Below are 14,096 nucleotides of genomic sequence, written 5' to 3'. Positions count from 1 at the left end.
ACAGCCTCACAGTGCACTTTAGCAGGACTGTGTCTTTGTTTTCTTAACCATTACCCTATCTTTTTTTTATTTTTGTACTTTTGGTGAAAGTTTACACAACAAACTAGGTTTGCATTTAACAGTTTCTATACATATTGTTCTGTGACATTGGTTACATTTTTCAGAATGTGTCAGCATTCTCATTATTTGCATTCTGGTTGTCCTGTTTCCATTAATCTTGCTTCCTCTCCCCCCCACCCCCCCGCATATCTTCTCATCTTTGCTTTAGGGTAAATATTGATCGTTTGGTCTCATATAGATGATTATTTAAAGAAGCACAGTACTCACGGGTGATATTGTTTGTTTTATGAGCCAATCTATTATTTGGCTGAAAGGTGACCTCCAGGAGTGGGTTCAGTTCCAAGTTTAATGGGTATCTTAGGACGATAGTCTCGGGGGATCCTCTAGTCTACTGGTTCAGCAAGTCTGACCTTTTTTAGGAATTTGAGGTTTGTTCTACGTTTTTCTCCCATTCTATCCAGGATCATCTATTGTGTCCCTGGTCAGAACAATTGTTAGTTGTAGTGGGGCACCATCTAGTTCTTTGGGTCTTAGGATGAATGAGGCTGTGGTTCATGTGGGCTGTTAGTCCTGTAGACTAGTTTGAGTTTTTGGTTTACCAGTCCCCCATGAATGGCTTCTTAATTTGTTATTTTTCACTGTCACATAAAATGATGTAATGAATACCCCAGTAATTATAAGAGGAAACATTTTTCATCTTTACAACCCTGTGAGGTTGCTCTTCTCCCCATTGTTCAGAGGCAGTGAGTGGGTGAGTAATGTGCCCAGGCCACACAGCTAGTAGGTGGTAGAGCTGGACTTGAATCCAAGCAGAGTGACCTGAGCCACACTCCCAACCACTGTGCTGCTCAACCTTGCACAGTGTGTGCAGGCTCTCCTCGCAGAGTGGAGGGTCGAAGTACACGGATGATGGACATGTAGATTTTGATACATACTGCCTGAGAGAGGTGGCCCTCTCTCGGAGCTGCACTAGTTAGTGATCAGCAGTGCCTGAGTGAACGCCTGAGTAAGGGACTACTGGGTGCAGGGCGCTGGGCAGGGAGCTGGAGGCCCGGGGTGAGGCAGTGTGCTCTGGACTCAGTTTCCCCATCCGTGGTTGCATAATTCAGCGAGACAGAACTGGGCCTGACCCATGCTAAAGGGCTCGGAAAGATTATTATTTTTGTTGTTACTACGGGTTGCACCGAGGGGTAACAGATCCGTTCACGAAGCCCTAGGACCCGGGTCTCTTACCCCTTACCCTTCCCCGCCGGCGCCGTCCGGGGGCGGAGGCCCCGGCCACCTCCCTTGCCTGAGCCCGGGAGGCGACAAGCGGCACTAGGACCCAGTAGGCTGGGGCTGCGGCGGGGCCTGGGCGGCCTGCGGAGAGCGGACCCCGGCTCTCGGCTCCCGGCGCCATGTGAGGGGGCTCGGGGGCCGCGGGGGGCCGGGCGCTCCCCGGCGGAGGTGAGCTGGCGCCGCGCGGGGGCGGGCTGCGGGAGTGGGGAGCTGCCTACGCCCAGAGAGGCGGGGATGGGAGGTAGCTATAGATGGGTTGATGCGTGGCCTGGGGGCTCCCCCGATCCTCTCGCCTTTGGTATCGGCGCCCAGGGATCACCGTCCTCGCCCCCAAGGGCTGTCGCGGGGTTTGCTGGGCCCTCTGCCGCTGACGACCCCGTTAGAGCTCGTGGACCCTGCCGCCGACCTGCTTCCCCTCTCTTCCCAGCTGGGGCTAGGGCTCTGGGAGTGCGGGGAGCTGGGGAGAGGGTCGGCTTGAGGGAGGCGCAGGGGCGAGCCCCTTTCCCAGGTGGACTCGCGGGCTTGGCGCCCCCCCCCCCATGATTTCGGAATTCTGAGTCCCCCTCCGCTTATTCCTGGAGCCCTCCTCCCACGCAGCTGGTGGGGGCGTCCCGGCCCTGCGGGATGGCACCTCGGGCTGGGAGAGGGAAAGCCCCCAAACTGAGGGCAGAATGTAGTAGCTCCTACCTTCGGCCCACGGGTTCAGCCTGTGCACCCAGCCTTTGGGCTGAATGCATGCTCCTGGCGCAGCTCTCTGGGCTGCCGCCTCCCCACCCCGAGCAAGTCGCTCCCCAACAAGAGAGACCTGCTCCCTCTCCACCCTAAGCAAGCCTGTTCCCCACTGCTTGGCCAGGTGTTGGCACGCACAAGGTGGCCTCTGGCTCTCTCCAGCCCAGGGGAATCGCTAGGGAGACTCCGTCAGTCTCGGCCCTGGGCCGCCTCCTGTAACCAAGTCTCTAAAGAAGGCTCCTCTACCCAGATGGTCTGTGCCTTTCTGGGCGACCCTGCCTCTTTGCCTCTCTGAACTTTAGTCTCCCCATGGGGAGTAAGAACCTCTGCCTAGGGGTGTTGCCACGAGTATTCAGTGCGTGTTTGGTGCTTAGCATGCTTCCAGCACACCTTTCTTGATATTAGGGGGAAGTCGCTGGGCTGGATGGGGAGTAGGTGTTGAGCTGACAAAACGGTAGAGCCAGGCCTTGAACAATGAGTAACAGCAAGACTAACAGCACTGGCACTGACTGAGCCCCTTGAAGCCTTGTGCTTCTCTTGCCACATCAGAGAGAGAAAACTGGCCCCTTCTCCCAATTGGCTTGAATCCTTCCAACAACCTCATGAGTTACCTGCTCTTATTATTCCCATTTCACAGATGAGGAAACTGAGGCTCAGAGAGGTCACATGGCTTGCCCAAGGCCCCCCAGCCAGTAAGTGGTAGAACCGGGATTCGAACTCGCACCTGAGAAGCTGTACTGACCACGGCCTTCTCAGAGCAGGATTGTGAGGGGGCTGACCAGGGGGACGGTGGTCCTGGCTGAGGGCACTGATCAGGCAAAGGTGGGAAAGTGGGGGGTGGGCCTGGGAACTGGAGTGCTGTAGTGTATGTGGAGCATGGGGCATTGGCAGGAGAGGGTAGTGAGAGGGGAGACTCAGCTCAGAAAGGTGGCTGGACAGTGAGGGCCTTGAATTTCAAAGGCTCAAGGATGATGGGGGCGACCCTGGCTTTTGCCCCGATGGGCTTTGAGTCCAAGGACAATCCCCTCCTCCTTTCTGACGAGCCTCAGTTTCCTGATCTGTAGCACTGCGCGTCTGGGACGGACGTCATTGAGTCTCCGGGTCAGGTGAGAAGCCCAGGGGCCTCCCTAGCTGCCTGTGAAGGGCCTGCCCTGGAGAAACCTGACGCTGGCCATGGGGGAGGGGGGCTCCGGTGGAGAGGGAGAGAAGTTGGGTGGGGGCGGAGCCAGGGCCTAACCAATCAGGAGTCGTGTGTGTGGGAAGCCTCTTTTGGCCTGAGGTTCTCTGGTTATTTCTGATGGCAGGGTAGGAGTAAACAGCCGCTAGGTCAGGGGGCGGAGATAGTGGTTGTGCTGAGAGGCCTTTGGAGGAGGAGTGGAGCTGGGGGGCCCCCTTGACCCCCAGTTTATCCCTCTGTACACTGTCCCTCCATTACTACCTTCTGAATCTGTTGCAGGTAGGCTAGACACACACTTATTCCCTTTATAAACCAAAACCCGTTGCTGTGGAGTCGATTCATAGCGACCCTTTAGGTCAGAGTAGAACTGCCCCATAGCGTTTCCAAGGCTGTAATCTTTGCGGAAGCAGACTGTCACATCTTTTCTCCCTCAGAGCAGCTGGTGGGTTGGAACCGCTTAACCACTGCACCACCGGGGCTCCTTCTGCCCTCATACAGGTGGGGAAACTGACGTCTGGAGAGGAGCTCGGGGTACTGCAGAGGACGGTTTGGGGAGTGAGGGGCGGAGCTGGGCTTATCCCCTCATAGCACAGGACGAAGGTAGGAAGGAAGCGGCAGCTCAAGATTGCATTGTCTCACTGAGGTGCCCCCCCGCACCTCCCCCGTCCTGGGGAGGGCTGTGATTACAGCCATTTGACAGAAGGAGTCGGAGGATAGGGAGCCAAGTGACCTGCCTGGTTCACTCAACTAGTCAGCGGTGGAGCTGGGACTAGAACCAGGTCTCTCAGAAGTGCGTCCACATGCCATTAAGGACCAAGATCTTATGGATTAATGAATTCAGTCATTCAGTGATACTCCCACGCTGTGTATCTCTGGGTGCTGAGGTACAGTGGAGGATGCGCGGACCTGTGCCAACTGTGCCCTCAGAGAGCTGTCAGCCTGGATAGGAGCAAGGACCTAGATGAACACAGTTATTGGGGGGACACGGAGGAAGCTCTGGCCCACCCCAGGCCCGGAGGATCAGCACCAGTCATCTGGGTGCAGGGTGCAGGAGGGAAGGGTGTTCCAGGCAGAGGGGACAGTTTATGCAAGACCTGGAGGGGTGAGAGGAAAGGAGTTTGGGGAACTATGTGGAGGAGGAGTGTTATTAATTTTGAGGCCACAGGGACCTGAGACAGGGTTTAGAGCAGGGACGGGGTGAGGGGGGGTGCGCCTGTGGCAGAGAGCAGATAGGTCCTCCAGCAGGGGAGCCAGCCTTAGGCTTGCCAGCTGCCTAGGAGAGCCTGGGTGTGGGGTAGTTCCCGCTCAGGAAGGAGAGTGGGAGAGAGCGCAAGAGGCAAGGAGAGATAGGGCTCTGCCACCGCTTGGCTGTGTGACCTCAGGCTGGTCCCTGCCCTTCCTGGGCCTCAGTGGCTCCATTTACAAAATGGTTATGGCCCTGAGTCTTAAAGTTCTGGGTGGGCAGAAGAGCTGGTAAGGGGTGGGAGGGTGTAGGGCTTGTAGCCTTTGACCAGATGGGCCCAGGGAAGGGTGCCAAAATCTTGTAAATTTCTGGTGGCTTGCAGGTGTGACCCGTCTTCCCTGCCTCCCGGCCCAACTGCAGGACGCTGGCCCCCACCCCTCAGCAGACGCCGGAGAGAGATGAGTAGCAGCAAAGTAAGTATTCCTCTATTTCTTGTCCCCATCTGAGCCTCTCACTTCCCTCTGTGAAATCAGCTCCTTTGGAGCTGCCTGGGACCCAGGTCACCACAAGTCTCTTCCCTGCCAAGCAGCAGCTGGTGCCTGGGAGGCCCAGGTTTGAGCCCTACTTGGGCCACTGATCTGCTGTATGGCCTTGGACAAGCTCCTGCCTCTCTCTGGTACCAGGCCCCGCCTTTGTCTACCTAGGCTTGACTGGTCCAGCTATGGTGAAGGACTCCTGGGTCTTGCCCAGCCTTGCAGACGCTGGGCAAATAAGTCCCAGCCTTGGACATCACCCATTATCTGGCCACCACAGCCGCACCCTGGTACCCTACTATTCATGTATCTCAATTCCTGACCAGCACACTTCCCTCTGGTTTAATTGAATGATAAACATCTATGTAAAGTTACTGTTTGGAAGAGACCTGGACCCTCTCACACAGATGCACCACTTACCTCTAGGCATCCTCCTGGCTGCAACTGGAGGGATCCTTCTGACACCCATATCCAATCTAATCCAGCAAACTGTCTCTGAGAATTTACTGGACTCCAGACCCTACCACAGGCACTGGGATATGATGGGAAATGAGGCTGACCTAGCCCTCTGAGCTTCAAATGGGAGGAAAGAATGGCAGTTTGGATGCAGTGTGATCAGCACTGTGATGAGGGGTTGCTCAGGGGGCTGTAGGAGACTTTCCTCGAGGAGGTAGTGTCTGAGCTGGCCTGGGAATGAACAACAGGAGTTAGCTCAAGGAGGTGGGGTGGCCAGCCTGCACGTGGCTGGGCCCTCACCGGCCTCTCCCCTCTCCAGGAGCAGCGGTCAGTAGTGTTCGTGGTCCTCTTTGCCCTCATCACCATCCTCATCCTCTACAGCTCCAACAGTGCCAATGAGGTCTTCCATTATGGCTCCCTGCGGGGTCACAGCCACCGGCCCATCAACCTCAAAAAGTGGAGCATCACCAATGGCTACGTCCCCCTTCTGGGCAACAAGGTAGGGCCAGCCACTTTGGGGGAGCCCACTCGGGAGCTGCCTGCTGGCAGATCCTCCCCATTGCCTACCATCACTTCTCCTCTTGCCCTTCCACCTTTTCTCTCTGTCACCCCATCTCTCCTAAAGGAAATGGTGGATCCCAGGAGTCAGAGACCTTGGCTTCCTGTGACTTCAGCCATTTGCTTGGATAATTGTCCTACCCTCTCTGGGCCTCAATTCTGTCCAAGGCCTCACCCCTAGCACTAATATTCTACACTGTCCTGACTTAGAATCCCTTTGGAAGAGTGTCTCTGGTTCTCACTTATCTCTGTCTCTGCTGGGGAGTCCACACAGTGCTTGGGGGCAGGACACTTGGGTACTTGACAACACAAAAACAGTAATAATAACAGCTGCCCTTTATCAAGTGCCTGCTGTGTGCCAGGTGCTATGATCATCAATAATCCTGAGACCAACCCTGTGAAGTCAGCATTGGTATCTCCCTTGAATAGATGGTAAAATCGAGGCTCAGAGAGGTGAAGTTACTGGTCTAAGGCCATACAGTAAGGGAGGGGAGGAGCTGGGGTTGAACTCCGATTTGACAACCACACCCGTGCTCTTTCTGGGACCTCAAGGCTGCCCCACTGGAACATTCCTTTAAATCCTGGTTTCCTTATTGCTTACATAGTATTGCCCCAACCTCTGCTGAGTTGAGGAGGCATTCATACCCATTGCCATCAAGTCGATTCTGACTCATAGCGACCCTAAAGGACAGAGTAGAACTATCCCATAGGGTTTCCAAGGCTTTCTTTAAGGAAGCAGACTGCCACGTCTTTCTCCCATGGAGCAGCTGGTGAACTCAAACTGCCAACGTTTTGGTTAGCAGCCAAGCGCATAACCAGTGCACCACCAGGGCTCCTTTAAGGAGGCATAGAGGGACCAAAAAATCATTCCTGGGGACTTCTGTTTACCTTGGATGGCCGTGAAACTCTGATCTGGGGTTCACGCTGTAGGCCTCCAAGCCCCAATTGGTTTCTTTGGGGTCAGGGAGAAAATAGTTGGCCTGGAGCATGGAGTCTGCCTTCTAGGAAGATGAGGTCTCTAGGAAGCCCTGCCTTCCCTAGCGCTGCCTACCTCCCTCCTCTCCCACCTTCGCTGGCCCTACCAGTTTTTCCTCAGGACATTTGCATATACAGTCTTGAGCCCTGGGCTCTGGACATACCCTCACTGGGAAAAGGCCCATTAGGAAGTGTGTAGAGACAGATTAGCACCTAATTAAGACTTTCTCTATCCTAAGAACCCTTGGAAGAGGAATAAAAAAAGGTGGAACTCAGCAGAAAGTGGAACAGCCTGAGTGTGGGTGATGGGGATGGGAAGGAGGCAGAATCTGTCTTGAGGCTGCTTCTAGCCTGATGGGGGAGCGCAGAACACTAGAGCTCAGGAAAAGTGGAAAAGCCATCAGTTGAGGAACATGTGACATGTTGCTGGATCTTGGAGGAAGGGCTCAGAGAAGGCTGCCTGGAGGAGGTGGCATTTGAACCAAGCCCTGAAAGGTGAACAGGAATTTCATGGGCAGAAAATAGGTCCCAAAGTGCCTGTGGTTCTAACCTGTTTATTTCAGAAATGGGGAAATAGAGGCCCAGAATGGCTTTCATACCTCTTGCTTAATAATGAGGTGGTATCTGTGAGTCAGAATCGACTCAACGGCAAAAGGTTTGTTTTTTTTTTTTTTGGTTATCTTGTTTATGGGTGATATGGAAATGTCCAGGGTGCATTTTAGAAAGTTGTCCTGTTAAGGGAACTGGGGCTGAAGCTGAGACTGGGGCTTTGTAGTCATAGGATTTGGGTTCAAATCCTGACTCTGCACTCTTCTGCTATGTGACGTTGAGGGCATCCCTACACGACTCTCCTCTTCTACTTGGTAACTGCCCCAACTCAGTGGCCTTCTTTTGGTTCTCAACACACTGGGTTCATTCCTACTTTATAGGCTTTGTACTTGCTGATCCTTTTGCCTTAAATCCTTTCCCTCTGCTCCTTTTCATCCTTTAGTTCTCAGCTCAGAGAGGCCTCCTGGGATGACCGTAGTAAAGTAGCCCCTCTCCGGTCTCTGTTGATCCCCTGCTCCTGTTTTATTTTCTGCCTTGCATATATCACTACCTGGCATTATTTATTATTTAACTTGTTGTCTCTGTCTCCCTGATTGTGAACTTCTTGAGGGCAGGGGCTGGGTCTGTCTTGTTCATTGCTACAGAGCCTGTCCATTAGCCAGCTTGTTATATGTATATATTAAATGTTGAATGAATGGGTTTCAGTTTCTCTGTTTTTGAAATGAACTGGTTTCAGTTTCTCTGTTTTTGAAATGGGCATAATCCCGGTCTCCTGGAGGCCTGGATGTACAGAGCACAGGGCCTGGCATGGAGTGACCATGACGGTGTTCACTTTCCTTGTCCTTCAGACGCTGCCCTCCCGGTGCCACCAATGTGTGATTGTCACCAGCTCCAGCCACCTGCTGGGCACCAAGTTGGGCCCTGAGATTGAGCGGGCTGAGTGCACCATCCGCATGAACGATGCTCCCACCACAGGCTACTCAGCTGATGTGGGCAACAAGACCACCTTCCGTGTGGTGGCCCATTCTAGTGTATTCCGTGTGCTGCGAAGGCCCCAGGAGTTCGTCAACCGGACCCCTGAAACTGTATTCATCTTCTGGGGTCCCCCAAGCAAGATGGAGAAGCCCCAGGGCAGCCTTGTGCGTGTCATCCAGCGGGCAGGCCTGGTGTTCCCCAACATGGAGGCCTACGCCGTCTCTCCCTCCCGCATGCACCAATTTGACGACCTCTTCCGGGGTGAGACGGGCAAAGACAGGTACCAGCCTCCCACCTGCCTCCTCTGGCCAGCCCCCTGTTCCTTCTCAGCATGCTCTGCCCAGAGTGCCTTGGCTCCCAGCATGCAGTCCTCTGAGGGTGTGGTCACCCCTTCTTGCCACCCGCTGGTCAGGTTTCCTAAGAGAGTTCTCATTATGTCCAACTCTTAGCATGGGTCATTTCTAACATGCTCTGTGTGGCTGTCTCCCCAGAAGGACTTCCTGCCAGCATGCTTTGCTTTGAGGACATGCTCACCTCATCAGGCCCTTGTCCTGATGAGTCTCTACAGGAGAGCACCCTCCCAGCAAGTCATAATCTGAAGGCAAATCTTCACCCAGCATGCCTTTCTCTGACTAGCCCCCTTTAGAGAACTTTCCTCCCAGCACACCTTGCTCTGAAAAAACAAGAGTTCCCAGCATGCTCTGTTCTAAGATTACATAGTCACTCCTAACATGTTTCTAGGAGAACTCCCCATAGCATACCTAATCTAAAGTCTTGGCTATTCCCAGCATGTCTTGCTTAAAGCACACAATTTCTCCCAGCCTGCTCTATTCTAAGGATATAGCATTCCCAGCACGCTCTGCTCTGACTAATCTCCCTAGGAAAGCTCTCCAGCATTGTACCTTAGTCTAGACCAGTGCTTTCCGATATAAATACAATGCAAACGACATATGTAGTTAAAAAGTTTATAGTAGCTACATTGAAAAAATAAAAAGGAACAGGTGAAATCAAGTTTAATATATTTAACTCAATATGTCCAGCTTATAAATCCTGTACATGTTTTGTTAGATTTATACCTAAATATTAAACATTTTTTGGGGCAACGGAATTTCTTTTTTTTTTTTTTTTTTAGTTACCAATGGTTAATTGCTAGTCTCGCGAAATGCAATGGATTCTTTGGAATTTTCTATGCGGATAGTTATGTATATGCAGATAAGGACAGTTTTATTTCTTTCCAGTCTGCATGCCTTTTATTTCTTTTTCTTGTATTGCCCTGGCTGGATTTTCCAATATGATGCTGAATTTATTGGAAGTGGTATGAGTGGACATCCTTGCTTTTTCCCAATATTAAGGGAAGGCATTCAGTCTTTCATCATTCAATTTGATATTAGCTGTGGGTTTTTATAGCTGTCCTTTATCAAGCTGAGGAAGTTCCCTTCTTTTCCTAGTTTGCTGAGAGTTTTTATCATGACTGGATATTGAATTTTATCAAATTTTTTTTTGTTCATCAATTATATGATCATGTGGTTTTTCTTAAGACTGTTAACATGGTAGATTACATGACTGCTTCTCAAATATTGAATTAGCCTTGTATTTCTAGAATAAACCCTACTTCGTTGTGGTATATCGTTCTTTTTATAGATTGCTGGATTTGATTTGTTAAGAATTTTTGTGTCTGTGTTTATGAGAGATATTGGTTTATAGTTGTGGGGTTTTTTTGTACTCTTTTTGTCTGGTTTTGGGATCACAGTAATGCTGGCCCCAGAATTAGGAAATGTTGTCTCCTCTCCTCTATTTCCTGGAAGAGATTATGTAGAGTTGGTGTTATTTCTTCTTTAAATGTTTGGTAGAATTTGCCAGGGAAACCATCTGGGTCTGGAGAGTTATTTTTCAGAAGGTTTTAAACTATGAATTCAATTTCTTTAATAGATATAGGATATTCAGGATATCTGCTTCATCTTGGGTGAGTTTTGGTAGTTTGTGGTTTTCAAGGAGTTGGCCCGTTTCATCTAAGTTGTCAAATTTATATATGCAGAGTTGTTTCTGGTATTTTCTTATTAATCCTTTTAATGTCTACCTAGTCTATGGTGATAGCACCTCTTTCATTCCTGTTATTGGTAATTTGTGTCTTTGCTCTCTTTTTCCTTGTCAGTCTTGTGAGAGGTTTATCTTTTTTTTTTTTTTTTAACTTTTCAAAAACCACCTTCAATCAAATATATCTAAAATATTTTTAGTTCAGTATGAACCAATATCAGAAAAATTATCAACGACATATCTTACATTCTTTTGTTTTTTTTTAGTACTATCTTTGAAATCCAGTGTGTGTTTTACACTTAGAGCACATCACAGCCACAGGTCACGGGCTCAATATCCACATATGAGTAGTGGCTGCTGTAGTGGACAACATAGCTCTAGGGTCTTGGATGCTTCTTCCATGCTTTGCTATGAACTTGTGGTCGCTCCCAGCATGACCTTCTCTGATTAATCTCTCTCTAGGAGACTCTCATGGGTACAGCTGCTTCTAGCATGCTCTGTGGTCATGGTCACTCCCAGCCTGCCTGGCTCGGACCAGTTTCCCCGGGAGAGCTTATTTCTAGTATGGCTGCTCCCACTGTTTCCCCCAGAGTAGCTCTCTCCACATCCCTCATCTCTGCCCAGGCGAGCCCTCTGCTAGCATATCCTGCTCCCAAAGAAGGGCTGGACTAGGGGTAACTGAAGAGGAAGGAGGGCTCCAATGGGTGGGTGGGAGGAGTTCCAGAAAATTCCAGGGGGTTGACCATTCTTCCCTGCATGCCCCTCATCATGACCTTTCTCTGCCCCCAGGGAGAAGTCCCACTCGTGGTTGAGCACGGGCTGGTTCACCATGGTGATTGCAGTGGAGTTGTGTGACCATGTGCACGTGTATGGCATGGTCCCCCCTGACTACTGCAGGTGAGCTCCCCTAGCCAGTGCCCTCCCAGAACAATGCCCAGTTGGTGACAGCGGGAGGAGCTGGGGGACTCGGAAATCTTGGCTGGGGCTGCCTTTAAGGGTCTCTATTATATGACGTTCAAACTGTTCTGCAGAGATTTAGGCTCCTGGGGGTATCTCATCAGCCTCCACCCCAAACTTAAAAAAAAAACAAAAAAATACCCTGTTGACATCTAGGACAGGGTAAAACTGCCCCATAGGGTTTCCAAGGCTGTAATCTTTACAGAAGCAGACTGCCACATCCTTCTCCCACGGAGCAGCTGGTGGATTCGACTCTCCAACCCTTCAGTTAGCAGCCAAGTGCTTAACCACTATGCCACCAGAGCTTCTCTACCCTAAGCTTAGCCAGAGTTTATTAACAATTACTGTTGTCATTGTATGAAAAGCATACTAGGTGACAGCTACTCTTTACTGAGTGTTGACCATGTGCCAAGCATGACTACATTTATTATCTCATTTACTCCTCACAGCAACCTAAGGGATAGATACAGTTATTCTCCCTATTCCATAGCTGAGAAAAATGGAGGAGGATTTTTCTGAGTGGCCTGAGGTTCCACAAGTGGTAAGAGGACCAATCTCCAGAGTCCAGAGTCCCCACAGTACCACACACTGGTGGCCTCTTGGGGAAAGGAAAAAGTTCTGTTGCTTTAAGAAAAAAATAGTTTGATGATCTCAGACCTAGCCTACTCTATACCCATTTTACAGATGGGGATACTGAGGCCCAAGGAGGGGCAAGGATTTCCCCCACTGAGGTCCTATAGCAGGTCAGGAGTTGGAAAGCCTAAGCCCCACCCTGGGCAAGGGTCGCGCTGGTGCCCGCCCTGCCCTTATGGCCCCCATCTGCTCTGCCCTAGCCAGCAGCCCCGCCTGCAGCGCATGCCCTACCACTACTATGAGCCCAAGGGGCCGGATGAGTGTGTCACCTACATCCAGAATGAGCACAGCCACAAGGGCAACCACCACCGCTTCATCACCGAGAAGAGGGTCTTCTCGTCCTGGGCCCAGCTGTATGGCATCACCTTCTCCCACCCCTCCTGGACCTAGGCCACCCTGCCTAGGGACACAGGAGAACGGCTTGCCGCTCAGCCACTCAACCACGGAGCATCTCCTGGCCAGTCAAGGCTGGCCAGAGTGTTTCCCGGCCAATCAGGGCCTTGAAGAGGATATATCTTCCAGCCAGTCAGGGCCTGGTCATATCTCTTGGTCAATCAGGGATTTGGGATTCTGTGTGGTTAATCAGGGTGTCAGAGAGGTATTTGTATCCAATCAGGGTTTGAGCATAGTCAGTCAGGGTATGGGACTATTTCTGAGCCAGTCTAGGCCAACAACATGTCCTTTCCCATGAGGCCTTGGTTCAGAGCCCCAGGAATGGACCCCCAAATCACTCCTCACGTGGGGGTGGGACAATGGGGTCCTGTCCCAAGAAGTTGGGAACTTTGTGTGACTCCTTCACCTCCCAGTGCTAGAAAGAGACGTTGTGTGGGGGTAGGAGCTGTCTGGAAGCTGAGCCAGAGAATTTATGGGGGTTGTGGGGAGGTTCCAGAAGTCGAAGTCCTGAATCTGGGTCTGGGCCCTGCCAAGTGACCTTGGGAAAATCCCTCCCCTTCTCTGGGGACCCTTCTGCCTGTGTCAGGTTCTATGTGGAGTCTGAACCCCCCTCCACCTCCCCCACTGACCTGACCACCCTTGGGTCTGTCCTCCCTGAGACTGGACCCTTCCAGCCACTACCCCTTGCTGGGAGGCTCAGCTCCCTGGGGGTCTGGGGTTCCCTTCCCTACCTCCTTCTGGAAAACTTTAGGATATTTTTGCGTAAACTCCTCCAGGGTTGGGGGACTCTGACAGGAGTGGGACAAAACTTCAGCTGTTTTCTTAGTCCCCTCAGCCCCACTGGCATTAGCTTGGTTCTTAAAGGGCCGGGCCTCCTTTTCACTATCCAGTGTGAGGCCTCTCCACTTGGGGCCTTTGGGGCTGACGAAGGGGTGGGATCCCAGCCAAACTTGGGTTTCATGTGGTTCTTTTGTCTAGAGCCACTGGGGCCGCTGGGGGCTTCAAGGGTCTCCCCAGCCAGGCCTAGGATGGCTGTAGGGGGCCGGGAACCGTGTTGCCTGTGTTCTGTCCCCTTGCTTCAAATGGCCCTTTATTGCTGGAGCTCAGTGGAGTGGATTTGTCCCCTGCTCCTCCAGAGCTTGGAAAGGAAGACTCAGAGGGCTTCCTGGAGGAGGTTGTGGAGGCGGAGGGGTCAGGCAGAGGTGGAGGTCAGCAGACAGCCGTTGCACATTGGGGTGGGGGGCTGGTGACTGCCCCAGACTTGGTTTTGTAATGATTTGTACAGGAATAAACACACCTAAGCTCTGGCTTGCTTTCTTGTGTCTCCCTGGTCGAACTCAGCCCTCTCTGGCCCAGCGCTGTGAGCTTCCTCAGGACAGTGCCCCACCCTTGGGCTGAGCACTCACGGAAAAGTGGGAGGTTCAGCTTGTTAAGGGCTGGAACCAAGCCCACCTGGCTTGCCCTGTCCCTGCCTCTTCCTGCCTGTGTGACCTTGGGCAAGCCACTTCACCTCTCAGAGCCTCAGTCCTCTCATCTGGGTACAGCTACAACCAGACACTGCTCTGGAGGAGTTCAGGTCCTAGGGAGGGGAGGGACAAAAAGTTCT

General features: G+C 51.8%; 1 protein-coding gene across 3 annotated transcripts; it reads left to right on the top strand.

Moving 5' to 3' along the window:
• Positions 1–1,372: 1,372 nt before the first annotated feature.
• ST6GALNAC6 (ST6 N-acetylgalactosaminide alpha-2,6-sialyltransferase 6) lies at positions 1,373–13,078 on the top strand. Of its 3 annotated transcripts, none has more exons than XM_023730765.1 (6): positions 1,373–1,506; positions 4,810–4,900; positions 5,736–5,915; positions 8,347–8,753; positions 11,297–11,404; positions 12,302–13,078. In XM_023730765.1, the coding sequence occupies exons 2-6, from the start codon at positions 4,886–4,888 to the stop codon at positions 12,786–12,788; spliced, it is 1,197 nt and encodes a 398-aa protein (XP_023586533.1). In that variant the 5' UTR covers positions 1,373–1,506; positions 4,810–4,885; the 3' UTR covers positions 12,789–13,078. The 3 variants fall into 3 exon arrangements, with proteins under 3 accessions (XP_023586533.1, XP_023586534.1, XP_023586535.1); XM_023730766.1 differs by having other exon boundaries at positions 12,298–12,625; XM_023730767.1 differs by lacking the exon at positions 1,373–1,506 and adding an exon at positions 3,058–3,173 and having other exon boundaries at positions 12,298–12,625.
• Positions 13,079–14,096: the final 1,018 nt, after the last annotated feature.

This window comes from Trichechus manatus, unplaced genomic scaffold (assembly GCF_000243295.1).
Source record: "Trichechus manatus latirostris isolate Lorelei unplaced genomic scaffold, TriManLat1.0 scaffold00038, whole genome shotgun sequence".
NCBI classification, from domain to species: Eukaryota; Metazoa; Chordata; class Mammalia; order Sirenia; family Trichechidae; genus Trichechus; species Trichechus manatus.
Note: the sequence above shows the minus strand (reverse complement) of the source record. Positions and strands in the feature narration are given on the sequence as shown.